Source organism: Mycteria americana, chromosome 16, assembly GCF_035582795.1.
Source record: "Mycteria americana isolate JAX WOST 10 ecotype Jacksonville Zoo and Gardens chromosome 16, USCA_MyAme_1.0, whole genome shotgun sequence".
NCBI lineage: Eukaryota > Metazoa > Chordata > Aves > Ciconiiformes > Ciconiidae > Mycteria > Mycteria americana.
The window spans coordinates 434,849-462,582 of record NC_134380.1 but is presented as its reverse complement, the minus strand read 5'-3'; the positions used below and the strand labels follow the sequence as shown (position 1 = coordinate 462,582).

Genomic DNA, 27,734 nt, shown 5'->3' with positions numbered 1-27,734 from the left:
CAGAGATGTCTCGCGCTCTCACACAGACATGAGTGTCTCATACACACATGGTGTCTCAGACACGCTGGGTCATACACGCAGGTGTTACAGACACACGCGGTGTCTCACGCACCGTCTCTCACAGACACACAGCTGTTGCACACACACATGGATGTCAGACACACAGTGTCTCACACACGTCCGACACACTAAGTGTCTCACATGGTGCCTTTCACAGACACACACGGGTGTCTCGGTGTCACAGACACGGTGACTGTCATAGGCATGCGTGCCTCACACACACGTGGGTATCACTAACGCACACATGGGGACACAGAGTGTCTGTCCCCCACACGCGGTGTCTCTCTCTCACACACACACGCAGGGGTGTGGAGCACACAGGTGTCACACACAACGTGTCGCGGACACACAGTGTCTGTCACGCACACGCACACACAGTGTTTCTCGTGCACTCGCGCACACATGGTGTCTCTCAGCCCCCTCCCCGTCTCTCAGGAACATACAGGCGATGTCTCTCAGGGTCACACACGCACGCCGTGCCTCTCTCTCTCTCACACGCACACGCTGTCCCGCCGACACGAGCGTCACACACGCGGAGCAGGCTGCGCACCCGGGTGGCCTCTCCTCCCCCTTCTCCCTCCCCCTCTCCCTCTCTCCCCCTCCCCCTCTCCCTCCCCCTCCCCTCTCCCTGTCCCGCCTCTCCCCCACCCCGCCCCGAGCCGGCGGTGCCCGTGGGCGCCCGGCGCCGGGGCTGCCCCGCTGCCGCTGCCGCCGCCGCCCGCGCTCGGCGCCCGCCGCGCCCCCGGAGCCGAGCGGAGCGGAGCGGGGCGGGCGAGGGGCGCGGCCAGCTCGGGCCCTCCCGCAGCCCTGCGCGCCGCGGGGCGGGCAGCGGCGCCCCGGGCGGGCGCGGAGCGGCGGCGGCCGGGGCGGCTGCGGGCGGAGCGCGGCCGCGTTCCCCGGCAGGATGTCGGGCTCGCGCTGCCAGACGCTGTACCCCTTCTCCGGGGAGCGGCACCGGCAGGGGCTCCGCTTCGCCGCGGGGGAGCTGATCACGGTGCTGCAGGTGCCGGACGGCGGCTGGTGGGAAGGGCAGAAGGAGGACGGGCTGCGCGGCTGGTTCCCGGCCAGCTACGTGCAGCTCCTGGAGGTAGGAGCGGGGCCGGGGCCGCACCGAGCGGGCGGCGGGAGCGGCGCGGGCGGGCCGGGCGGGGCGGGGGGGGGGGGGGGGCGGGAGCCTCTCGGCAGCCGGGCCGGGCCGGGCCGGGCCGGGGGAAGGAGCCGTCCCGGAGCGCCCCGCGCTCGGCTCGCCGGGCACGGCCCGGGGCTCTCCCGCTGGCCGGCAGCCGGGGGTGCCCCAGCCGCCAGCTCTGCTGGCAGGGGGTGCCAGCAGTGCTGGGGGGGAACGCGCGGCTGCAGACCGGCGTTGCTGGCGGAGACCACCTCGGCATCGCTGCGCCCTGTGCCGAGGGCAGGGCAGGTGCCCCGGCCACCCCAGGGCTGGAGTGTGCTGGGTGCTGGTGAGAGTATGCGGCACTCGGAGAAGGAGCAGCCTGCCTGGCCCCGCTCTGTCAGCCGGAGCCTTTGGTACAGCCGGAGCCAGTCGTAGCCATGGAGTGGCAGAGTTCAGGGTGCGCGGCGAGCTGTGGGCTCCTCTGGACACTTGTGTTTTCACAATTACTAAACAGCAGCAGAAGTCAGTGGCTGAGGTGACCAGCTCCTGTCAGTCATGCATGTGGGCCACATCCTGGGCAAGTTCCTCTCCCTCCTTTCTCTCCCTCACCCCTTCCCTCTCCCTCTCCCTCCCATTTCCTTTCACTGAACATCTCTTGGCTTTATGTTGTGGAAGAGGTAATTCAGATACGTCCTTGCTGTTGCAACAGTTCCCCAGCTGGCTGGAGATACCTTGCTGCCTTATGTGTGGCATTGCCCCAGAGAGCCCCAGCAGAGTTAGAGTTGGTTGCCCAGACTCAAAGGTCATGGACTTTCCATCAGGATGCTGAGAAGCTCTGTTAGCTTCAGTTGTTTTCAGGGCCCTGACAGCTAGGGCAACAGTTGTATTCCCACCTCAGGACTGCTTGTGTCTGAACTTATTACTTTCTCTCCTATGCAAACAAGACACAATGCGAGTGTAAAATATATGTCCACGAAGAGTGCCGTCACAATCTCTGCATTTCAGAAACTGAAATCTGAAACATCTCATGCATCAAAGCAAGAACCTGCCGAGAGCCCATTGGTCCTTCCCTCGCTGACCATGCCCTGTTGTCACTTGGAACTTAACCTAGGATGTGGGTATGGAAATGGTCTCCTGAAGCAGTCCCTGCAGTGACTGGGCTGAAGTGGTTAGCAGCACAATGTTTCTTGGGTCAGCCTCTGTTTTCTCCTCCGGGTTTCTAAGGCGATTCAGATAGCCTGCTTTGCTTGCATGCAAGGCAGGCACTACCCGCCCCAGGTTTTCCTTGCACACCTTCTGGGGAATCCAGAGTGGCAGCAAGCACAGTCCTGAGCAGAACCGGGCCCACCAGATGCATGCAGAGCAATGTCCTGTGGGCAAAAGGTTCTGTGCAAAAGGACATTTTGCCTATAGATCTGGCATTGCCTTTTGGTTTCTCTAGTCCAAATGAATTAAAAAATATGTGATGTTTCCATTGAGTTTCTCTTTCTCATTCTTACCTTGAAAGACAGGAAAGTAGAAGCAAAATTTCCCCACTCAGTGCTACAAGAGGGAGGCCAGGGACTTTTCTGTGCCACTGAAGCACTTGGGATTTTTTTGTTAGTTTAAGAATGTGGGAGTCCTTTTGTTTGTGTTTTGTCACCTACAAGATCATTTACTGAGATATGTGAACGTTTGTGGTTTCACAAATTGCTAAATATTTACACATCTAACCAGGAATTTAGGAATTGTTTGAGGCAAACTGTATCATGAGATGAGACAAACTCTGCTCAGCAAAGGTAGTGGGAAATCGCTTCTGCGTACACAATAACTTTGCTTTCCTATCATCTTGGGAACTCCTCTTTTCCTACTGAAGTCTGAGCAAGTTGCACTGTGCTCAGATCGGTGCCTGCAGCCCCCCAGATGCGCCCTTCTGACCCTTGGCTCCTGTACCACTGAAAACCTCGCTGCAGACCAATTGTCCACACAGCCCAGCCTCCTTTCTCTTGAGCAAATCTTTGGAAAGAAGATAAGAAAGACGGCAAGTGCCGAGTGGTGTTCGCTCTGGCATGTTTTCCTTTTCTCCAGAGGTGGTGCCTAATAAGGACTATGAGCCGGCATTAATAAATGTGTCAAATGAGAGCTAATTAACCAAATTTATGGGACCACAGGTACTTGGCACACATTACCGTAGAGTAGATGTGTGAGAAGAAGACAGATTTGTGTGTGTCTCTCTTGTGGCTCTGTGCAAGTAGCCTTTCCCTTGCAGGCAGGTATGCAGCTAGCTTGCTCAGGGACCTGATCTAACTGAAAGACACCACGATAGAAATACTCTCCTTCTCTGTTCTCTGATCCAAGCCCCTGTCCAACTACATTAACGTTGGAGCTGGTGTCAGGGAGGTGATGACAATGCATAGCCAGATAGGACCATGAACACGATTGTCCTTTCAGTACCAGCTGGGACTTATGTTGGCTTTGGGTGGCCCTGGCCCTGCCGCTTTTGGTAAGGTTCAGCGTTATGTTCTGGGCTGAACTTAACCACACGCTGTTGTTGAAAGAGGAAGATGTTATTTATTCCTGCCCTCTGTCCTCCCCTCACTTCCCCACGCCCAGTTCACTCCAGCAGGTACCTGTGCTCCTCTCTCTGGAGCCCTGTAACTCACTGTCCTGAAGGACAGCTGGCTGCATTTTCTGCCACAACAGTGAATGAACGTGGCTTGCGGCATTGTCCAAGGCATGCCAGGGCTGGCAGGGTTTACTCTGCATGGCACATACCCTTTCTCCTGTCTGTCAAGTGGCCGGGTGCTATCAAAAGGAGATGGCCTTCTTCTGAAGCCCTTGTAACTTTAAGCCTGCCACTGTGTATAGAGAGGCAGGCTGGATTTTCTCATTCATACGACTTCATGTTTACCAACACTGAAATCTCCTCTGACAGTGCTGCTTTAAAGTCTGCACTGAGTTTTGGTCCTGAGCTGAAAGAGGGAAGCAAGAAAGGTATGAAGGACAGCAGCTGAGAGGGGAGTCTCTTCCACCCTTGAGCGGTTAGTTTAGCAGCCAGTCTGCAGCGTGCTGGTTACTGCTGGACGGAAGAGGAGAAATGACTGTTCCTGATGCTATCTCTGACTTGGGAGGAACCGTGCTGCACCAAACAGCACCTGCGTCCCTTCACAGGCAGCCGGGCTGTGGAGCTGCCAGCCCCGATCATCTGCATGCTGCCACATGGCTCTAGTTGGCTTACGCAGGAGCTGAGGATAGGGCAGGCTCTTCCTCCTTGTGTGCACCCACACGGAGTGGTAGCTCTTGGCTCTTGCAAAGAAAAATAGGTATCCATGGCTGGTGGTTAACCAGAACTGGTGTTAATGGCAAATGTGGAGTTGGACAGCTCTGAGAAAACCACGGAGGTGGCTTGTGGGAAACGAACTCCAGTGCTAGAGATGGGCATTCCTGAGGGACTGCTGCCTTTGCCTCCCGAGTTCTCTTGCTAGCAAAAATGTGTTTTCAATTCATTCATCGCAGATCAAGGAAAGGACCAAAGCTGTAGTGAATGTGGGGTAAGAGAGACCCAGGGAAGTAAAGAGGTAAAGATGTTTGGCACCCTTTGGTTCCTGCAAGCCCACAGTGGTGGGTTAGAAGAAAACAATGATGGCTGGAGGTTCCTGCTCATGGCAATGATGGAAACAATGAGAGCTGGAGGAGGACTGGAGGAGTGTGTGGTAGGGATAAGCCAGAAACAAGATGTTTCTGTGAGCTCTGGAGAGGATACAGTTGTCATAGAGCAAAAGGGATAGCATAAACCAAAAGACTATCAAAAGCAGAGAGCAAAGTGAGCAAGGGAGTGTATTAGCTCCATGGTGGAGTTCCAGATGGGTTCCCCGAGGCCTGGCTGGTTGGCAGCAGTAGGGGAGGCTGCTGCGGTCTTGTTCACAGAATTGCTGAGTTGGAAGGGACCTCTGGAGATCAGCTAGTCCAGCTTCCCTGGCCATGTCTGGTCAGGTTTTGACTATGTGGAAGGATGGAAGCTCCACAACCTTTCTGGGCAATCTGCTCCAGTGTTTGACTACCCTCAGTTTTTTGTCATGTTTAAAAGGGATTTCCTGTGTTTTAATTTGTGCCCACTGCATCTCGTCCTTTCACTGGATATCACTGAGAACAGTCTGTCTCTGCTTTTTTTACTGTCCCCCCATAGGTTTTTATACACATTGATAATATCCCTCTTGAGCCTTTTTGTCTCGATGCTAAACAGCCCCAGTTCCTTCAGCCTTTCCTTGTATGACAGATGCTCCAATCCCTTAATCATAATTATGGCCCACTGCTGGACTCTCGCCAGTATGTCCTTGTCTTCCTTGTGCTGGGAAGCCAAGTACTGTTTCTTATACTGGTGTGCTCTTGGAGATAGTAGGTTAATGGAGAAACAGCCCCCCCCCAAATATTTCCTGAACATAAGAATCCGTTGACACCAGAGGAGTCCAAAAGACTGCTGCCAAATTCAAATGGTTTTGCTTTGACTGAGCTTGATCTGTGAGCAAGCAACACCCTTGTGCAAACTCAAGGGCTTGGGGAAGGAGGGATGTTGTGATCCATATCCCATTGAGTAGATACACTATCAGCTTCAACCCTCACCCCTCCTTTGGTGATTTATAGCTATGTCAGCCATGAGACCTGAAAGTCAGGGACTAGCAGCTGCATCTTCTGACCATTTACCCCCTCGTGTGTACTTTTATATTTTTGCCTGACCTTTTGACCAGGTTGTTGCAGTCCCAGCTTAAGCAATTGTCCTTCCCAGCCTGGTGCAAAGAGGAATGTGTGTAGATACAGGCGATGAGCAGTCCTTCAAGCCAGCACTGCCACGGTGCACACAGGTATAGAGCAGGTGGAATGCGGTGTGTGATACAGTGAGGGATTTCTTAACAGCCGAAGGTAACAAAATGTTTCCTACCCAGAGGCTGACTGCCTCCTCCCCCCACCTGCATCAGAGATGCTTGGGATGATGATGTGTGTAGAAAGACCTGTACAGCTCCAGACCTGAGAGCAACCTAGGACAAGTCTCAGGTGCGTCCCAGTTTGTCACAAGCTTTATTGGTGCGGGACAGCATAGATGTCAAGAGAGTGAGGTGGTGTTAGACCTCTGGGGTATGTACTGCAGGAGGTGCTTTGCACGGGACCCTCTGGGGAAACACTGGCTGTTGCGTCTGCCTTTTCTAGAGAAGTGATTTTCAGAGGGGTGGGGAGATGTGTCATTCAGTCACATTTGCAAGCGGTTTGTTTTCAAATCTATTTTGGGCATTGCTTTTTGTATTTGTGGTTAGCTAGAAATCACTTATATAAGCAGCAGCAGTAGCAACATATGCAAATTTGCTGAAAATTGTCAGCACTTTTTATAGCTTCAGTCATCCCACAGATGTAAGTCTCTGTATGAAGCACAGTGTGTGCTTCCAGCATGGATGGAGGTGGCTCTGGAATCTGACTGAGCAAGCTGGACTGAGTAGGACTGAGAGCTGCCACTGATCTTGTCTGCTCTTTCACAGCTTGATTTACCGGAACCGTGAGGCACTTTGGAAGGAAAGAATCGTGCGCTTCTCCCTGATGTATGGTGCACGTGCAGGCATCAGACAGTATTATACATCACTTCCACTGCTGTGTAATATTTCGGGGGTAACTCATCTCACCTAACCCAGCCTGTACCATCTGCCACACGAACATTGAAATGTGCAAACAGTTGAGCCTGGAGGTTGGGGCACATTCAGCTGCAGGAGGCGTGGCATGGCACAAACCGCTTCATTCTTTGTGCCCAGGTAGTCGTAGAGAAAAAGGATGAAAAGAATTCATAGAAATGATAACGCCTCTAATTTATTTTGTAATAGCAGAGAACGTGTAGAGGATTTCCATGCCAAGCTGTACCTTGTCGTAAGCTGATATGATCCAAGGAGACAGTGTGCTTCAGGAGAAACTAGAACCTGCCAGCTGATTAGCACGGAGAGTTCCATTTCATGACAAAATTCAACTTCCAAACACTTATGTGAAACAGTATTGTGATGAAATTCCTATTTTTAGAGAGAAAAAAATTATGGTTTATATTTCTCTTTCGTCCTGTTAGTGATGGAGCATATTTTGACCAAGAAAAACCCCAAAACATTTTGTCAGAAAATATCCAGCCAGTCCTACAAATAGGAGCATTACTTTAGCCAGTGCCACGATGTGACGGCTGTGCTGTGTGCTGCCACAGCGAGGGCCGGCACAAGCAGCTGCCCTCTGCTGTCGTGGGAGCTATATAATGTGTAGGATACACTTGGAAGAGAGGAGATCACAGAATCACAGAATCGTATAGGTTGGAAAAGACCTTTAAGATCATCGAGTCCAACCGTAAACCTAACACTACCGAGACCACCACTATACCATGTCCCTAAGCACCTCATCCTTCTACGACAAGGTGACCCGCCTAGTAGATGAGGGGAAGGCTGTGGATGTTGTCTATCTAGACTTCAGTAAAGCCTTTGACATGGTTTCCCACAGCATTCTCCTCGAGAAACTGGCTGCTCATGGCTTGGACGGGTGTACTCTTCGCTGGGTAAAGAACTGGCTGGATGGCCGGGCCCAAAGAGTGGTGGTGAATGGAGTTTACTCCAGTTGGTGGCCATTCACAAGCGGTGTTCCCCAGGGCTCTGTGTTGGGGCCAGTTCTGTTTAATATCTTTATCAATAATCTGGACGAAGGGATCGAGTGCCTGGGATCGATGTTGGTACCTATTGCAACAGAGTTTTCCTGATGACCATACAAAGAAGAATAAGGTTGTGTATGGGAAGTACCTGGCTGGCTGCAAGTACCTGAGGCCTGGGCTCTTTGTATGTGGCGTCAGTACCTCCTGCATGCAGCAATGGTGCTTTGCTTTCTTAGCAGGTTCTTCTACGTCCTTGGAGTTTTTTATCTCACACTTTCTCATTCTTCCACGTCCTCACGCAAAAATCAGCTCAACATAAAAAGTCAGGGAGAGCAACAAGGATCAAGGGGGTGTGTGATGATCTCAGGTACAAATGCGGCTGCTACCACTGCTTTTTTCTAAGGATACTCCGTGGAACAAGTAATGCTCCAATATGTAGTCTTGTGTGATGGGAGAGGAATCTGGTCTTTAATCCAGTGTGATAAGGTTGTGGGTGCTGAACCCTTCTGTGGTTTTTAAGCAGCTAGGGAGTGAGCATGGAGTTGTGCTTGAGAAACCTGTACGGTGTTTAGCTTCTGATGCTACAAGCTGAGCAGTTAAGCTACTTGGCTGAGCAACTGCCAGGCTGGAACTGGTGCTCCCGTCTCCTGCCGGCCCTTCCCAGGGATGCCTGTGGCACCTCCTTGAGCTTTCTGGCTGTTCTGCTGCCGCTGAGAGATGGTACTGGGGAGGAGCAGCAACCGTGGCCGAAGAGGGGACGGCATCTCCTCCAGGCACAGAAGGATGATTTTGATTGTCCCGGTGCAGGGATGACTCCCTGTGGGGATGACCAAGGAAGGCAAAGGGGGAGATTCGCAAGGCTGTAGATGGAGGCTGCTGTGGGTGTTGCCTTAGAGGGAAGGGCAGAATTTTCAAAATTCAGCACTCACAGCTGCTGAGGCTGGTCTGCTTTGCAGCATTCGACAGCAAACTTTTGTCCAAAGTGGGGCATTTGTGAGATACGAGTGACAATGGGAATCGTGTGGTATTGCTTTGCATTTTAGTTTCAAAGTGTCATTTTTTCTATCTGTGCCTTTCTGTAACTGTAGCTTTTCAGACTTGAAACTTCTGGTCATCTGACCTTTGACATTTCTGGAATGTGAATGAAATGAAATAATCTATTTTCTAGTATTAAAAGGGTGAGGAAATTATGTTTTGCTGCCAGAAGATCACTTTTTGATCAAGGTTTCTGAGGAATTTTAAAGCCCCATGAGAATGTGAAGGAGATACTACAGTTCACAATCCCTTGCTCATAAGAGTGCTGTTTATCATGCCTCTGGTGAGAATTATCTTGGACTGTTGAAGTTATAGATAGAATTTAAAAACTGAGTAGTACCATAAATACCCAAAATTTGTGAAAAGAAGGGTCTTACTGATGGGTGTGGCATTTTTTGTGAGCTCTTCTGTCCTCTGCACAAGTTGGGGTGTTGCAGAAGCTGGGCTTATGGATGCTGCACCTGTAGCAGGTGAGAACAATCACGTTGGTGGCCTTGCAGAAATTGCACAAGACAGAGTTTTTAAAGATGTTTTTCTTTATCCTTAGCTAAAAGATGAAAACATGTCACGGGAGGCTTGATCTGGAAGGACCTGTTTCTGCCCATGGATTACAAAGGGAGCCTAAAAATGGTCTCACTGCAGATGTCTGCCTTGTAGGTGCTAAAGATTAAATGAGTTGCCATGCACCTGCATGTTAGGGGTGGATATACAGCAAAAATGAAAAATGTGGGTCATTTAAAGACTCACTTGAAGATCCCTAAAGAATTCAAGACTCACTTCAAGTGAGTGACTTGAAGTTCCCTAATTAGGGGTGGATATACAGCAAAAATGAAAACCCCTAGTTAGGGATGAAATGAAATGAAAACCCCTAACCCCTAGTTAGGGGTGGATATACAGCAAAAATGAAAAATGTGGGTCATTTAAAGACTCACTTGAAGTTCCCTAAAGAATTCCCCATTCATTCTGTGCTCTGAATTGAATACATGTCCTGTAGACAAACGTAGGCGTGATTGCTGAAGTGATAGGCATGGGGTACTCTAGTCCCACTTTCCAACTTGGGTGCAAAATGCACCTTCAATGTCTTGAGTGTTGCACTGCAAACAACATGTGCTGAATGTATTACATGGTACTTTGAACTGAGCGTAGTTAAAAAGACACAGTAGGAATAATGAAAAGATGCCGGATACTCAGTATTTTCTAAAAAATGTCTTTATTTTGGTGTCCAAAATGGAAAATTTAGCCCTGAAATCAAGACCAGAAGATTCTGGCAGATTTGGTGGGGTTTGGTTTTCTCTACTATTTCACTTTTACCTGTGTGATAATAAATGACCAGGTAGAATTAACTGGTCATTTAAATAACCGGATTAAACCTTTGTTTTATTCTCCATGGTTCCTTATCTTCCATGGTTGCTTATGCCCCATGGAACACATTATTAGTAGTACTGCACCCTGGTTCTGCGTTACCAGAATCTTAAATGTCTGAGTATGTACTCAGGACTTGTTTTCATTATTTCACTGACTACTGACACCAAGTGCAATCCCAAAGATATAGGTCATTCTTCTATTTCGGAGAAGTCCCACAATAATAGGAGCAAGTATGTGGTGCTGCAGCATTGCAGAGAGTATCTGTCTTTGGAAATATTTGGGACTGTTGCAGTTGTTTTCGCTGTGGCCACGCTACAACTGAGGGCAGCAAGAATGCTATTTCTCATGTTGCACGTGTTCATCTTGTTTGCACCACGGGCAGAGCATGGGGAGCCAGCCTGTTGCGCATGGCAGGCAGGCAGCACTGCGAACTTGTGTCTTGGAATATTTGACATAAGGCACCGATATTTCTGTCTTTGATTTCTGACACTTCCAGGGAGCACTTGTTCTGTGCAGCTTTTTCAGAATCCAGCGCTTATGGGATGTGCCTTGCTTACTATGCACACATGGCAGATTTGCTGGAAGCCTCCCAAAAGCTTGGGCAGTGTTGCGGTGGCTGCTCCCTGTTGAGCACATTTCCAGTAACCATGCTCAGCTCTGCATTTGCAGACAGGGAAGGAGGATCTGAGGAAATCTGAAAGAAGCATAATGGACTTGATGGTCCCCACTCCGTGCTTTGCACGCTGTCATCAATTTACGTCAGTTTAAAGTGTCGTTGGCCGTATTTAATCACATGTCACACTCCATTTTATTGGTATGATCCACTTACAGAGTGCTGAGCAGCGTAAAATCAAGGCCAGCAGCTTGTTCAGCCACTGTTTTTCAAGAACAGGGTGCTTCAACAAGTGTTTGTCTGAAAAGTATAAGAATGCTTTAGTGTAGTTGGAATTTTTTATGTCACTCCACCGTGTAAAACATTACCTATTAAGAGGACCTCATGTAAAGGGTTGGTATGTGGCAGGAAACCTGGGCTATCGGCTTTAGAGATTTGTACTGTATCTGCAGTGCAGGCAGACAGGCTGAGCCTATGCAGCATGGGGGTTAAGCATGGGAGAGGGCCGGGCCAGCAAGAGCCCCTCGCATACCTGCCATACCAGCAAAAGTGCACTAAAGAAGTGCACTTTTGAAGTTGAGAAGCAGAGCAGGCTATACTCCATGAGCTATGGACTCGCTGGTAATACTCTGCCTGCCATGGTACTTTCTCTGTGCGTGCTGCGGTGACCATCCGGAGAAGCACTTGTTGTACAGGTGTATGTAATAGCAGAGAAAGTTTTTTGCTCGTACTGGTAATCCAGTTTTCCACATTATGCTATCAAAGTAGCGTTTCTACTAGCGTAGTACACCTGTGGTTTGCTTTTTTGCTGGCAGATTCCAGAAGGGGGATGCCATGGGTTACTCAGGAGCTACCACTCTGCATTTTGTAGAACGCATCTAGCAGTGGAACAGTCCAGTGTCTTTTAACATACACCTTTTTCAGCATTTGTGAGCAGTCTCCTAAGTACTCAGTTGTTGCTATGGGCCACTTTGGAGCGAATTTAGGCTGACTAACAGGTGACTTTGGTCACTGATCTTTGAACTCCTAGATGGGTGCAGACCCAAAGGTCGAAAATCTTTCTTTGACATCGTTTGAGATCTGTCTGGCACTTCTTCCTACATTCGTAGTTGGTAAGAGTAGACTGTGCAGACTGTTCTTGAGCCACAGATATTCCCACTGTGATGCTGGCAGCGAAAGCACTGTGGTCTTCCAGTGTTGGTCTGAGCACCAAGTTTGTTTATTGCACAGATCTCCCAGGGCTTTCCCAGCCCTGTGGCAGCTTGCGATAGCCCTCTGCACCTCTGCTACTGCATTCTCCAGGGTGTATGCTAGGAACAAAATAATTTCAACATTAACTGCTTCGTCTGCTATCACTTCGTGTGCCCCTATTGATCTGTGCCTCCCTCTCCTGCCCTGTCAGTTGGTTTTCCGTGGAGGAAAAAAAGCTCGGTAAAAGGTAATTAAAAAGAAAATGTCTTGTGAAGACCTGGGATGTTTGTATCATAAGATGGATCAGGCCAAGGTCCATAAGGAAGGCATGTGAGTAAGTTTTCCGTGGCTGTCCTACAGAGCTCTCTGAAGCAAGGAAGGCACGCAGCTGACGTGAAAGCTGCAGAGGGTCTGCCCAGCCCAGCCGTGACGCCGCTTGCCTTTGCGACGCCAGATCCAGAGCTGGGCAGCATCGCTGGTGGAGCTGCCAGAGCAGGGGCAACGCTGCAAGGCTTTAACACATTACATAGAGAGAAAGCAGGAGCTCACTCTGGGCTGGATAAGCAGCCTGTAATTGTCAGGTTGTCCCATTAGCACTGAATCTTAGTCTTTGAAGTGCCCTGTCAGACTCAGCGAGTCCAGGAATGGGTAAAAAGGAGAAAGGCGTGAGAGTGAGGACGGAGCAGAGGCACATCACAACATAATTATAAGTCCCAAGCCGCTCATTTTATCTTCCTATATTTGACCCTATCTTTTACTTGAAACCCCTGTAAAATCTTCCTTAACTTTCAGAGGCAGATCTGTTAGCTCAGTTAAATCTGATCTCTTAGTGAACCTGCAGCGTGCTTTCTGGCATTTCAGAGTTGCTCATGGCCTCTGTTAGGGTTCTCAGACCCATTCAGTCAGAGACATGGTCAAGCAGCCCCGAGACTGTTGAGGAAAAATACAGCAGTGGAATGGAGAGCACGGAAGGGGTTAAAATGAAGCATCTTCCCTCTCCTGAGAACTCCCTGGCCTGCCAAAGGACCAGCTTTTGTGGAAGACAGAGGGAAGGAGCAAGGATCTTTGAGCTAGTGGACATTGTTTGGGACATGAAAGATACATGTAGGATTCCAATTATTACCTCCATATGTAATATTTTGCATTTACCACTAGTGTAATTTGTTTGCTGTGATGTTACCTGTCCATTGAAGACTTACTGAAGCTCTTCAGGCTTTTGCCTCATGTAAAAAATTATGTATAACTTGCACATATTTACAACACACTTCTCACTCTCCTTTTCTTGAATTGCTTGAGGAGTGAGTGGCATCACTGTGGTCGAATTTTGACTTGAGGAAGACTAACTCTTTTTGTCTCTGCTCCTTGCTCTCTGGCTTATCAGTTTTTTATTGTGCACAGTAGTTTTCTCACTCCTTGGCTTCTTCTCTTTTGAAAGTCTTCACAGAAAGGAGTTTCTGTTTTCACAAGCATGCTTGTGATAGTGGGTCTAACAGAAGATATCAGCAATTCCAAGAGTACCTAACACATATGTTTATGCCATCATGGCTATAACATCGCTATTGAGTGTATTGTCATTCTGCTTTTTTTTTCCTCTGGTAATCTATAAGCACTCTCAGAATGTTCTTTTGCATTGGCTGGCTGGGTCTGCTTTGTCTTCCTGATCCTTTCTAATTCACTTATTTAGCACTTTCTTCATGTTTCCAAAACAAAACCCTGCAGTTGCTGTGGGCCCTTGTGCTCCTCCTTGAGCCATGTGCCACAAAGCCACAAAGCTAGACCTACAATGACAAGCTGGTGCATGATGAGCAGTTTCAGTTGCGGCAGAAGTGAGGCTTCATCGAAGAGGCAGCATCAAGAGCTGGCAGGTTTTTGGTAGTGGGGGAGAAGGAATAATTAGTATGGAGGAGTTTGGAGGAGAAAAATGGAGATTTGGAGTGACAGAGTTTGCAAGGGGTGGCAGAGAATGAAGAATTAATGCAGTTTGAATTTGATATACTGATACGGCAAAGTGCCATGCAGAAATTGCACAGAAGAGGAATTATATTTCCAAGCGGTGGGCAAATGCTTAACTCAGAAAGGAATAGCCAGAAACTGGATTGATGAATGCAGTCGTATTTTGCAGTCCCGGAGAAACGTGTGTACCGTCTGCAGAACTCGGTTTAAAAATCCTGCTGAGGGCTGTGTGTGTAGCACATGGCTGAGCAGTTCCAGCCCTGCCCATGTAATGAGCTGCCTGAGTAGCAGATTTGCTTCTCCTGTGCCAGCTGCTGAATAATAGCACTAATTCATTACCCAAGGCCAAGTAATCACGCTCAATAGCAAGATTTAGAGGAGAGCCTATGACTTGTCTCATTGCGCTGTGAACTGCTGATTATCACAGTGATAACTGGCACCAAATGAAGACTGGAATTGAACCTCAGTCTGTTATGGGATGAAGAATAGAACTTCAGGTATTTCCAAAAAGAAATCATATTTATATTATCTCTGGGTCCCCTGAAAATAATTTTGAAATGAAACTGAGTCAGTGAGTCCCTCTCTCAGCTGCATTGCCCCAGGGTTTGCTGGACTCCCTCACTCCTGCTCCCTCCTCTGCTCTTGGCCAGCACAATTTACCAAGTCTGAATATGGATCTTTGGTGAGGGACAAAACTTTCTCTCAGTGCTGGCCAGAGACATGATCCTGGGCTCTAATGCAGCTCAGGGATGGCACCGTGGCAAATTCTTCTATTTGTGTCTTGCTGGCTGTGCTGGAAGTGGCGGGGAGGAGAGCTGGTGCAAATCACTATTCCCAGCACATTGTGATCACTGTGGCCGGTGCTCTCTGCTGTCCAGTGTGCGCAAAGCAAGATGCTGCCTGCCTCATCGCTGTAGGAGGTAGGATAGAACAGGGCATCTTCCAGCATATCTCTGATTAATGATCCCCTACTCTGGCATCTTGTCAGTTTTAAGGTGGGACCTGCCACATCTCAGAGGTGGGACTCTGCTGGAGCAGGACAGGAGGTCTTCTGGCCACGGTGGAGCCCCATGCACAGGGAATCCACAGATAAAGACCACCAGCCCCTAGCAGCACATGAAAGAGGAAGGAAGCTGTGGGCTGCTGCCCTCACTGTGAATCAGAGAAACTAAGTGCTACAACTCCGGCTGCATTTTTTACTCAGGTTGGAGAACTTGATCACAGAGCTCCACCCAGTGATGCCCAGCAAGTTCCTTATATCACAGTCTTACAGGCTTGCACCCATGCATTACTCCTTCTGTGTGTCCAAGGGAGGACCACTCCTGTCTGATCTGGGAGTATGGGGACTGCCACCTCCCTCATGACCGTGACCCAATGGCACAGTGTTCCCTAGGCTCCTTTCTCCAGGCCGAGAGCTGCTCCACCTGTATCTTCTGGGCTGAGAGGCTGCTAGTTTGCAACCAGGTGCGGATCATTTCAGATCCACAGATCACCTCGTTCTGTCATTTGCATGGATATCACAGGGGAAGCTGTCCACATCTTGGCACTCCTGGGCCGGCAGGCTGCTGCTTTGCCTGCGGGTGGGTTGCAGGGAGAGCCGGAATGGCACAAGCAGCAGCCGGCTGCTGCTGCAGCCTCAATTGCACAGAGCTCTTCTTGGGAAGGGCTCTTCTGCTTCACCGTTTTCCTCTCAGTTGACCTCAGTGGACTTTGCATTAGGCTCAGAGTCTCTGCAGCCAATGGGTCTTATCCCTTCCTCTGAGTTGACTATGAATAGGCTGCTTCTTATGTCTTTCAGTGTTTCGGCAGGATGGGGGGAGGTGCTGGTCAGGGCTGATCAGGGGGGGCCAGCCGAGTGCCATGCCTTGGGTCTTGCGCAAAGCAGCAGCTCTTGGACCCTGCACTTACAGCTGAAAGACAGTGATTTCTGTAACACAGGGAACGAAGACGGCTGCACTGCATGGAGTGGCTTTTTGCTGGACAAGATGTGGATCTCTGGAAATGGCTCTTCCGTGACTCTCGGATCGGAAATACGCAAGCAGGAATGCCTGTAGTCCCTGTGTTAGCACTGATTAGTGCCCTGTGCGCGCGCATGTGTGCGTGTCCCCGATTTATGCAATGCTGTTAGAGCCACATGGCTGAGCCCCCTCCTCCCTTCCCTGTGTCCTGCTGCCTTCTGGGGCAAGGCTGCTCCTGAGCTCAGGTGCCACGGCCGGGGTCAGGGTATGTGCCCTGGCAGCCAGTGAAGAGCAGCTCAGGAACTCCAGTCTGTTTCCAGCCCCAGCATCAGCCCCTGGAGCGAACAAATCTCAACATTCGTTTCCGTGGTACGGAATTTGCTTTTGCTTTCAGTGCTGGAGGATCCAGTGTTTGCCTGTGGTTAGAGGGAATAGAGCTTGAAAGCCCCTTTTCCCCTCCCCATGGGAGGGAAGCGTTTTGGGGAGGCTGATTTGAATTGCTGTGCTCAGGCCTTTCCCTCCCTGTGCTAGGGTGGGATGTTTCCTCCTCACCACCAAGTGAGAGCTTCATGCAGTCTTCTGCTGTTTTTTTTCTCATCTCAGAGGATTCATGCTTTAACTGCCGTGCACCTTCATCTTCTCTGACACACACCACCTATGGAAGAATCAAAATCAATCCGAGTCATTAGTCCTTTTTTTGAAAATAACGATGATGCTGACTAATAACCTTTGCCTTGCTCTGTGTGATAGAGGCCTTGTGGGTTCTTGCATTGCTTATTTTAACAGTGCGGCTCCCAGCATCTCTTGGTGGTGCCTGCCCAGGGTGCACACCTCTACCCCTGTGGAGAAATGCAGCGTTAGCATCGTCAGGACTATTTGGCTTGGATGCAACAGACAACTGTCATGAGTGGTTCTGCTGGCCAGGGAGGGCACAGAGCAAATGTTTTTAGGTCATGGTTTGTCATTGTCTCTCTGTTCAGCTGGCATGCAGCTTGAAGGGCTCATGTCCTCCAGCTTCTTATGGCTTGAAATGCAGCGCAGCTAAAATCCTTGAAAATACTTACTTTTATTTTAACAAATAAGGTTACAGCTTGGCCTCTCATAGAGCCTGTACACCTAAGATGTCTTTTTCTGCTCCGCAGGGAGTGGCAGTGGTCTCTCTCTGTCATGTAACGTGTAACTGCCTCAGTTGCCTTATCAGAATATTTCCAAGGAGTAGAATTGAATCAGTGATCATTACAATGTAGAACACAATTTTTTCCTCTGTAGTAAGCTTTTTCCTTTATTTATGATGTTGTCTTCCTTAATAGCTTCCACATTTTATTCTCAAGGTGAGAAATTTATTTATAAATAAATAAAATAGTTAAATTTATAAGTTCTTCGGTATTGGTTCATTTTCTCCTCTGTCTGCTAGGCTTCAGCTCCAGCAGTGGCAAGGCAATTTCTTCAGTTGAAGGAGTTAAATATATCACCCCAGAAAAGAGCAAGCCAGATCTGAAAGCTGTTCCTGTAACACTAATTTTGATCTCAGCCCTGTTTCCTGTCTGAAGACTTTTCTTTTTCAGTGGAGATCATGAAATGTCACATTCATTATTTTTGCTCGGAGCATGCTGAGAAAACGGCTTTCAGCTCCAGAGATTCCCTCTCTCAGGAGCACGGTCTGAGGAACAACAACCATGAGTTACAGCGAAGTTGCAGTTCCCTATATTTTTAAACAATATTATTCTGAAGAACAATAATATTAAGTGCGTTGCCATGGTGTAGTAGCATATGATTAATTAGACACAGATTCAATACATTTAAGTGTGCAAGATGACTACTAGAGTCAGGCCAAAACCAGGATAACCTCCCAGATTTCCCTCAAATAAAGCAGGTTTTGTTTTTCTTCACATTGTGAGATCCTGCAGCTGTGCAGGATTCACCAGGGAAATTCCTCCTGTAATCAGACCAACTTTTCTCCCTTAATCCAGTCAATTACAAGAACTTGGGACGGACAACACAGAGCTGCCGTGGCAGGAGCACCACTGCAGTGCTGGCACCCTCTGAAGCACTGGTGAAGGTGGGGGAGACAGACACTTGTCTATGGGGGATGCACAGGAAGGCAGCATGTATACAGATGTCACAGGCACACAGATCCTGCTGATCCAGGGTTGTCCGTAAGCTTTTGCTGTTTCAGTTCAGCAACAGGCACAGCAATATTTAGAGCAACGTGAAGGATGTTTAGGCTATGACAGGTGAAGACCTATGGCAGGGTGGATTGCTGACCTGGTCTGGCCTCCCCTTCAATCCTTCCCTTCCTCTTTAACCCCATCTGCATTCGGCAGCAGTCCTTGAAGACCCTGTTGAACCCTGAAGACCCTCCACAAACCAGTCCAGCTCTCAGCAGCAGGCGACTCGCTGTTTTCCTGGGGCGGCTTCTCTGCTGGGTGAGCTTGCAGGGCCACTGAGCACCAGAGCCTCTTCAAAGTGAACGTCGAGAATGGGGACGGGAGCAGGACCCTACTGTGAGGCAGCTCAATGCCTCCCCTGGTATTTTACCCTGTGATTGCAGCAGCCGGATCTCCAGGAATGCTGAACACGTCCCTTGCCTCTCTGGGACGAGGGTCATGGGGGGTGAAGTAGTTTGAGCACAGATGAAGGTTGTTTGAGCAGTTTGAGCACAGATGAAGGTTGTTTGAAGCAGTTTGAGCACAGATGTTCAAGTGAACACACTTGAACAAGGTGTTACAGACAGCACCAAAGCCAGACCTCCACCTGGTCACTAACATGTAGGTGTGCTGCTCAAGCAGGTTATCTCCACCGAGGCAGGCATCCAGCCCTTTTGTACAGTCAATGCGAGAGACGCTGGGTTCTCCAAAGGGGACTGAGTGTTGGTTTGTAGAATCATAGAATCGTTTAGGTTGGAAAAGACCTTTACGATCATCAAGTCCAACCATTAACCTAGTACTGCCAAGTCCACCACTAAACCATGTCCCTAAGCACCACATCTACACATCTTTTCAATACCTCCAGGGATGGTGACTCAACCACTTCCCTGGGCAGCCTGTTCCAATGCTTGACAACCCTTTCAGTGAAGAAATTTTTCCTAATATCCAATCTAAACCTCCCCTGGCACAACTTGAGGCCATTTCCTCTTGTCCTATGGCTTGTTACATGGGAGACAAGACCAATACCCACCTTGCTACAACCTCCTTTCAGGCAGTTGTAGAGAGCGACGAGGTCTCCCCTCAGCCTCCTTTTCTCCAGGCTAAACAACCCCAGTTCCCTCAGCCGCTCCTCATCAGACTTGTGCTCTAGACCCTTCACCAGCTTCGTTGCCCTTCTCTGGACACGCTCCAGCACCTCAATGTCTTTCTTGTAGTGAGGGGCCCAACACTGAACACAGCATTCGAGGTGTGGCCCCACCAGTGCCGAGTACAGGGGCACGATCACTTCCCTACTCCTGCTGGCCACGCTATTTCTGATACAAAGCCAGGATGCTATTGGCCTTCTTGGCCACCTGGGCACACTGCTGGCTCATATTCAGATGGCTGTTGACCAACAGTCCCAGGTCTTTTTCCACCAGGCAGCTTTCCAGCCACTCTTCCCAAGCCTGTAGCATTGCATGGGGTTGTTGTGACCCAAGTGCAGGACCCAGCACTGGGCCTTGTTGAACCTCATACAATTGGCCTTGGCACATGCTTATGCTTAGCAGGAGCTGCCCAAAGCTCACCAGTGAGAAGGGCCAAGTCCTGGGGGTGGTGTGAGCAAGGGTTCGTCCTGGCAGCTGCCATGCCTGAGGTGGGGCTGTGCAGGAGGGCTGTATGCATTTGATGTCCACCGGCTCTTTATAAAGCTGCGGGGAGAGGAGGCCGTTAACCACCGACTTCCTGGGCAGGCAAGCAGCTCAAGCGCAGGAAGTGGGAGACGTGGCTTTGGTTTCCTCTTACTCTGTGTGGAGTCAAGCGCGTACTTCTCCGTTCCTCGGGGAGCATGTTAGCTGCCAGGCTGTGCAGTGAACGTCCTCCTGCTCCCAGGGAGGCTGCCCGTGAGCAGTCAGCAGGCAGGAGAGCAAGCACAGAGAGTCCAGGGGGATGGCAGGTTTCTTATAAGCTTCAAGGATTGTTTATGCTGTGATGGTCCAATGTGGACAGGCGAGCAGTCCTGGAGCAGAAACTTCTCAGTTCAACAAGCAGACAGAGAAGAACAAATTCATCTTTACTTTAGAGAGACAAAACAGTCACTCAGATTCCTCTATAGCCAACTGAGGAAGAGGTACTTCTGAGGTCAAACTCTCCCGATGCTTTTTCAGATGTGCAGGCTGAAGGAGCTGGGTCCTCTCTTTCTCCCTGGTGATCAGAGAGCACCACCGCGACTGGCTCGGCTGTGGGCACCTGCGTTCGCTCAGGTGAAGTCTGCAGTGCTGAACAGAGGCAGGAGCGTTGACCAGCTCCGCATATTGATGTCCCTGTGCTCAAAACAGCTCCACGAGGAGCTACACTGAAATGTAGTTTTCATGTCTTGCCAAACTGTTCTTCCTACTGCTAACTCAGAGAGCAGGAGCCTGGGGGTGTTGTTATCAATCTGTAGTTTGAATCCAGCATCTGTTCTGCGTCGTCCTGCTTCTTTCCTAGGCGTGAGGCCAAGGCTGGTGTTTGGTGTCCAGGAGGAGGTGGGACCTGCCGGCAAATGCAAGGCTGTGCTAGGGCTCCCGATTCCTTCCTCCATAAACGGAGCTGTTGCAGCAGAACAGGAGGGTGCAAATACAGTTTTTACAAGCCAGAAAGTGGCTCTTGGGTTCGAATTAAAACAATTTCCCTCGAACCTAAATGCTTTCTTCTCCCGCCTGTGTCTCTCTGAGCCACACAAGTATTCAGGCAGCTGGGTGCAGCCCCACAGATGTCACGGAGAGGTTGGCCTGTGGACTTTGTGCGCAGTTTCAGGAGGGAGGTGGTACAGACAGTGAGGTACCCTGAGCAGGGCAAGCTCCTGACAGAGGTTGCCTCTCAGGAGTTGGGTTTTGGGATATTTTCAAGAGAGGGTTTCCATGACTCCTGGATTAGCTGTACCAAAAGTTGTGCTGCACTACTCCTGTTTTTTCTGCCCTCCACGGGGTAGCAGCTTGTAACCAGGAAATTTCTGGCCCTTTGTTTTTACATCCAGTCTAGGTTAAAAATAGAATTCTACCTTTTTCACCAAAACACATGAATTAAAAATCCCATGGCCTTAAAAATCCTATCTAAAGCAATGGGATATAATTGGCAGACTCATCAGAACTTTCTTGCTTTCCCTAGGTTCAGTTTCTTTGCAGTCCCAGGCTTCAAAATACCTCAACTGCGAATACTACTGTGGTTCACATGCAAAAGTTCTCAGCGGTTCATGTGGAGAGGGTTTATAGTCTAGGAATTATTTCTTTGTGCCTCTTTGAGGTAGTGATGTCCAGGTAATTATACATGAGACCAGAGGTAGTGCCACATGCGGAGAAGAGCAGGGTGATGTGAGAGCGCAGGGCTGCAGGATGGCACCTTCGCTGGGGTGCTGGGCTGGAGGGGGAAACAAAGAGCTCCGTATTTCATCCTCCTGCAGAAACCCTCAGATGTTGCAAGCATGTGTGTGCTGCAGCGCCTAAGGGCTTTGGCAGAGACCGCTCTGCCCAATGTACTTTGTACAAATCCAAGGTCGCTGATCTCCAGAATCCTTTGAATCGTCCAGCACAGGCTTGGATCTGCGATCACATCAACCTCCGTCTGAGTTTTTACCAGGTCTTTTCAAAAACAATGACCTTGTGCGTCTGTCATTCAAGCACATTCATTTTTTTACTGACATTTTTAACGGCCTGCTGGATCAGTCCAGAAGCTTGTCTGGCTTTGTGATTCAGACGGGGTTAGAAAAGTCTCTTGCATTTGGCTTATTAATGGAGAATTGTCTGAATGCAAGGGGAACATGACTGACCTGAGAAGTGATGGATGAATAAAACTGAACCTAGACCTTCCACACCCCTTTGAAAGTGGCATGGTTTGGGTGTCTGCAGGGAGATGTTACTGGTTTGGCTGGTGGTCGCTAAATGACTCATATTTGTTCTTAAATATCAGGATAAAGGAGAGGTAAAACCCACGTCACAGTGGTCTCCAGGGCCTTATTCCCAATTGCTGTCAGTCTAAATTGTTGGTCTTACAGCTGAGTCCATTACCCTTGTAATAAATTTCCCACCAGAGGACAGAAATGAGGGAGAGTTAAGCAGTTTCTCAGTAATCACGTAACTCAAGCACCAGAGGCCTGTGGAAGAAAATGATTTGTGATAATGTTATTAAAGATTGCATTGTGAATGCCGTCAGAAAGATTACATAGTCCCCACCCCAATTCTTAACTTTCAGTTCCAAGTGTTGACCTTTTCTAAGTAGCATTTTCTTATATTAGATTTTGTTTTCTTTTTAATACATGATGTCACACTTTAAATAATATTTCCATTTTCATATCAAGTGCATCTATTCCAAGCCACCTCAGGGAACATCAGCATAGTGTGATCTTCAAAAACAACTGCCCAGGGTACATATGCGTATCTCATACTATAGTCATAGGCTCACTCCTCTGCTCCAAGAAAGGCTTGATAATACCTACATCATTTCTTATAAAGTTATCTGGTCTTTTCTTAAGGAAGTCCAAGCTATATCATGGCTTCAGTATCACCTCCATCCTGAACCTTTCTTCCTGCAATTTAAATCCATTTTTATCCCACCTTTGATGGATGGGAAAATAAACCATCCTTTTTCTCTTTTCAGCAGCTTTGTGACCTATCTGCCATACTCCCCTCTCACTCGTTCCTGCTCTGTATTAAACAACTTTTCCTTTTCCCTTTCAGGTCATTTTTTCTAGATCTCTGCTTTTTATTCTCTTCTGGACTAGCCAGTTCGTTCATATCTTAAAGACTGAAGCTCAAAACTTGACACATAGCTCCAGCTGAGATCTTACCAGGTCCGTGTCTCTCAGGCTGCTCGCTTGTTTTCCTTCCCAGTACGACGTTTGTCTCTCCAGGAGAGTGTACCTGACACCTCTACGGCCCCACTTCCACCTTGGGGCTAGTGTTCAGTCACACGCAGGTGATCAGATTGGTTCAACAGATCTATCCATGACAAAACGGTGTAGGCTTTTAATTATATCCTTGTTGCCTTCTCAGGGTCCTTAAAAAATTGTTAAATAATTTATTCAATTATTTTTCTAGCAACTGGAATTCAACTGACTGTTCCACGACTCCTTCTCCTTCTTTTCCCATTTCTCCAAGCTAGGCACCATGTTTTGCCTTTCTTTGTTGCCAGAACTCTCCCTTTCTGATTTTCCATGAATTCTCAGAGATGATTAGCAATGGCTCTGAGATTTATGAGCCAGTTCTTTAAAAGTCTTAGGATGACTTAATCAATCTCAGTGTTCTCCAATTTATTCCTTCCCCATTGCAGGCTGAGATCTTAACTGTTTGTTGCTGGTATTAACTGTGACAGCCACTTGATCATGGATGATTTTTTTATTAACAGATGACTTCTTGTTGAAGATACTGAATATGATCATCCATGGGTAGCTCTCCTTCTCTGCAGAGCTGCAACTGGTTCCTTCACTTGGTCTTCCTCTTAATACTACTGCATTTATAGAACATTTCCTGTTACTGTTAATGCTTTTCTGCTGATTTTATCTACTTTTGCGCCTACACTTCTGTACTTGTCATAAGAGTAACTGGCAGCTTATTTTTCATTTAAAAGCAATCTAAAAGGTTCCTTTCGTTACACGCGTAGCACCAGGCACAAAGGGTTCCCAGTCCCAATGACTTCTGATGTTTCCATCTTATAATTATTAAAATTCACTGCAGCAGTAAGAGGTAATTATATCCAGTGGACGTAAGAGGAAGATGTATATTGAAATGCTGAATTTCATAAACAAGATTAACGTGCTGGATGTAGAAGAACCAAGCAGACAGATTTTCTGTATCTGCTTTGAGACACAGTGTGGCTTGATGGTGAATCTTGAGTAAGCAGCAGGTCACAGTGGCTGGACCGTGTTGGAAATGCACTCTCATTGCAGGATAGTCCCAGGGATGAGGGGGCCAGCCTTCCTCCAAATGAGTACATTCAGTTCTCAGCTCTTCGATGAGCTTTATCTATAATGGCAATTAAGTCATCCAGGCTCGTTGCCTCTGGCTCCCTTTGTATAGTTGCAGTAACTCAAAGCCAAAATAACATTTAAACTTTGTTGTTGTGGGCATAGGCAATTTCTGTGCTTGCTCATTCTGTAGGTAGCATGCTCAGGCTGAAGCTTACTTCTCTTGGAACAGCAAAAGTCGTGAATTGCACAAGTAATGCTATTGGGGGTGAGTTCAGTGCTGAATTCTGTACTTCTGTGTCTTATCCCATGTCAAAGGGTTATAGCGTAGTCACGTATTTCATCAGTGGTGCACATCACTGACTAGCAGCGCACCAACAGAATAGCTGGGCTTGAGAAAGAAAGGGAACCTCTGGTGATGTGTCAACATTGCAGTTTATAACCTGGCCTGCTGTTCCCAGGGCCCATGGAAGTCCTGCCAGGAGCAACCACCACCTCCTAGCAAAACTTCTGAAGTTCCTACACATATCATCCAAGTACTGGTTGACCATTGGCATAACCATGCTTTAACATTGGCCTTTTTTCTAAGAACTTCCTCCGTCCTTTTTGCTGCATAAACAAATCTGACATGAAGCAAAAATGCATCCTCATAGACATCCAACTTGGGGCTTGAAGTCTGGTAAAGTCCAAAGAGAATGGAGGGTCTGGAAGGGAAATGCGGCAGTTTTTAAATGGGCAGTTTATTCTTTTCCTCTAAACCAGTGTTAGTGGGACAGGGGAGAGACTGGGCAAAGCGAGCGGGAGGAGATGACCCAGTGACACTTGCTGTGTTCTTTTGAGGATGCTCAGTTACCAGGTGGGGCGAATTAAACTTCATCAATAACTGTTTCCAGGGATTTCTCTCCCATGGGCTGTTTTTTGGGCTGTTTTCTTCTGCTTGCATTTTTTCCAAGCTGAATATCATCTTGATATTTCCTGTCTGTGTTTCTGCCCGCTCCACTTTGCTGCATGCATCTGTCCCGGCTGCAGCTGATCACCTCCCACTGATGAGTCTCCCTGTCCTGGACCTGCCTGACTGCGCTGTTTCCCGGCACTTTTCTTGAGGTCTGCCTTTGTCATCCCTTTTCTCTGCAGTCCTTCCCACCGTCTGCAGTGTGCTGGCTTAAATGTTATTCTTGTATATGGGCCATCCCAGGACTAAATGAATTGCACTGCACAAATGTGGTGACCTGGATATTCTCCTTCTCATGAAATGCTTGTACTGTGGAGTTTCATTAAAAAGAGATAAACTGGGCAAATGAGATCTGAGCTCCCTTTAGCATGCAAAGGGCCTGGAGCAGTAGCTCTGAGGGCAAGAAGCTGAGGTTTTTCAAATGCTCAAAGGTATGCCGCTAATTAGAAGATAAACATGAACAGACCCTTTCATGTCAGCGGTGGTATGTCAGAGGTAAGAGGCATCCACATTACCAAGGACTGCCCAGTCTGTTGAAATGACAGCTCACTTTCCAGGCCTGGGTAGATGGCATGTGGGAGCGAGACACGGGTGTCCTCTGTGGGTGTCCTCCTGCAAATCAGAAAGGCCAGAAGAAGGAGTGGAGCCTCTGTGCAGGAGTTCCAGAGAGGGGACAGCAGCTACAGAGAGCACTTGGTGCTGCTAGGATTGAGGTGAACCAGCTCAGTCCTTCCTGGGAGCAGCAGAAGCTGCAGGGGAGAGAGGAGAACACGTGGCTCTCGCACAGCGTGGCTCTGCTTCTCTGCCCACCAAGGGTCATCTTCGGAAGCAGCTGATGGTCACGCACTACCTGTATGTTGCATTTGCACTTTTTTCCATTCCAGTAATGGGAAGAAGCTTGTAAATGAATATAGCATACTCTGGTGCCAGCAGGCAACTCTGCCATGCTCGTCCAAGCTTCCTGTGGGAGGGGGTCAAGGCAGCCAGGCAGAGATGCTTGTGGTCGTGCTCAGCATGTCCTGCCTGAGCAACCTCCAGAGTCGCTGAGCCTGGTGGAGAAGGAGGATTTTGCTTTAGTGACATCTCAAGTCCTCTGTCGGGGTACAAAGGCAGTCCCACACTTTGCATTTTTAGAGAAGGGACCCCTGGAAAAATGCTGCAAATGCAGCAAGTGCTCGTGTCAGCAGGGCTCTCCCTGCAGGACGTGCCCCCTGAGCCCGGCAGGAGACCTGTGTCCCGGCTGCAAGGGGGGAGGCAAGTATTTTGCACTGCACCATAGAGCCCTAAAGCCCCCAGTCCTCCCCTTGCCCTCTCGTCCCCCCAGCAGGGATGGGCACGCGGCTTCCCGCTTGCCGTCACACCAGCCCCAGTCCCGGACCAGCGCCCACCCGTGCTCCAGCGGAGGCTGCCTGTCCGTCTGTCTGGCCACAGCGGCGGGCAGGCAAGGGTCCAGGGCAAGCCACGGCTCTGTGTGGAGGCTCCAGCCGGGGCTCCAGCAGCCTCGCTCGGCCTTGGCAAGTTGTGGGAATGGCCTTCTTCCCTTGCTTTTTTTTCGTTTGCTCATTTATTAAGAATTGTAGCAGCAGCAAAAATAAAAACTAAATACCGTGTGTCTGTCTGAGTGTGCTTTGCTGCAGAGTTACAGGCAACAACAGTTACATTCCCCACGCCTGAGAGAGATTACGAGGGAGGGCGCAGGAATGTGCATCTGGCAGCACTTTGTATCTTGGCTATTTCATTGTTTTCTCTGTATCTGAGGTTCCCGAAGTTTTGGTCGTGGAGGGCCATTTAATCCAGGGAATATCAGGTTGGGGCTGCATAACAGATTTTCTCTGCAGGGAAACACCATTCAAGAAAAATTGAGGAAGGTTGTAAATAAAAAGTCCCCATCCAGGCTGCCTGCAAAAGTAGCTAGGAGCTTTATTTGGGGATCCTGACCTACCACAGCAACAGGGGGAAGCAGATTTCATTTTAAAGTGCAGGAAAATGTAGCTGCAATATGCCAAAACCTTAATAGCTTTGCTTAAGGCCTGGGGCCAGGAACAGAATCTGAATTAACTATTCCAATTTTATTTTAATTGCATAGATTTTGAGATATTTATAATAAAAATATCTAATTAGAAATGCAGATCATTAACATAAGGTTCTCAGGGACCCGGTCCCAACATTATTCCTAAAAGAGAGAGGACATTTAAAGACTCCAAAAAGTAATTAAAGATAAATACAGACAACTAACCCACATTATTCTTTGGACAATCTCAGAATATCCTTTCATTAACTTCTCTTGAGAAGGAGAATACACCAGCAATGGAGGTCTGACCAGAAACTCTTCTATGATGCTTTTACTTGCTTTTCTAACTTACAGATATGTTACTCGCTTCCTCCAAAATGTTTTTGGAGGAAGGTTAAATAGCCATTTACGGCAGATGACTGCAGCAGAGGTAGATGTTGCCATGCCTTAGCTTTGCTGTGCATGCTTGTGTGTGCACGTGGGAGAGAGTCTATATAATTTAAGGGAGAATCCCTTCCTTCCTAAAAGAACAGACACTAATTATTAGTTGTTATGAAGTGATTTTATTGTGTCTGGGAAACTGCAGAACACAGCAGTGGAATCGTGCCTGTTTAAAAAAACCATAGTGATGTATGAGAAACGAAGCAAGTAAAGGCACGCCCTGGCACAGCCCCCTTGGAAGTGGCGTGTGTTTATGAAGGTGCGTTGCACAGGTACATTGTACCCTTGAGAGAAAAATTTTCTTTCATAGAGATTTGTATATTTTTCATTATTTTATTTTTACTCA

General features: G+C 48.6%; 1 protein-coding gene across 3 annotated transcripts in view; it reads left to right on the top strand.

Annotated features, from left to right (window-relative positions):
- The first annotated feature begins 925 nt into the window (after positions 1 to 925).
- Positions 926 to 27,734, top strand: part of GAS7 (growth arrest specific 7) — a 108,329-nt gene continuing 81,520 nt past the window's right edge. For all 3 annotated transcript variants that reach the window (XM_075518732.1, XM_075518733.1, XM_075518731.1), the window contains exon 1: positions 926 to 1,147. In XM_075518732.1, the coding sequence (XP_075374847.1) occupies positions 965 to 1,147 (183 nt within the window). In that variant the 5' untranslated portion in view covers positions 926 to 964. The remainder of the gene's footprint in view (positions 1,148 to 27,734) is intronic.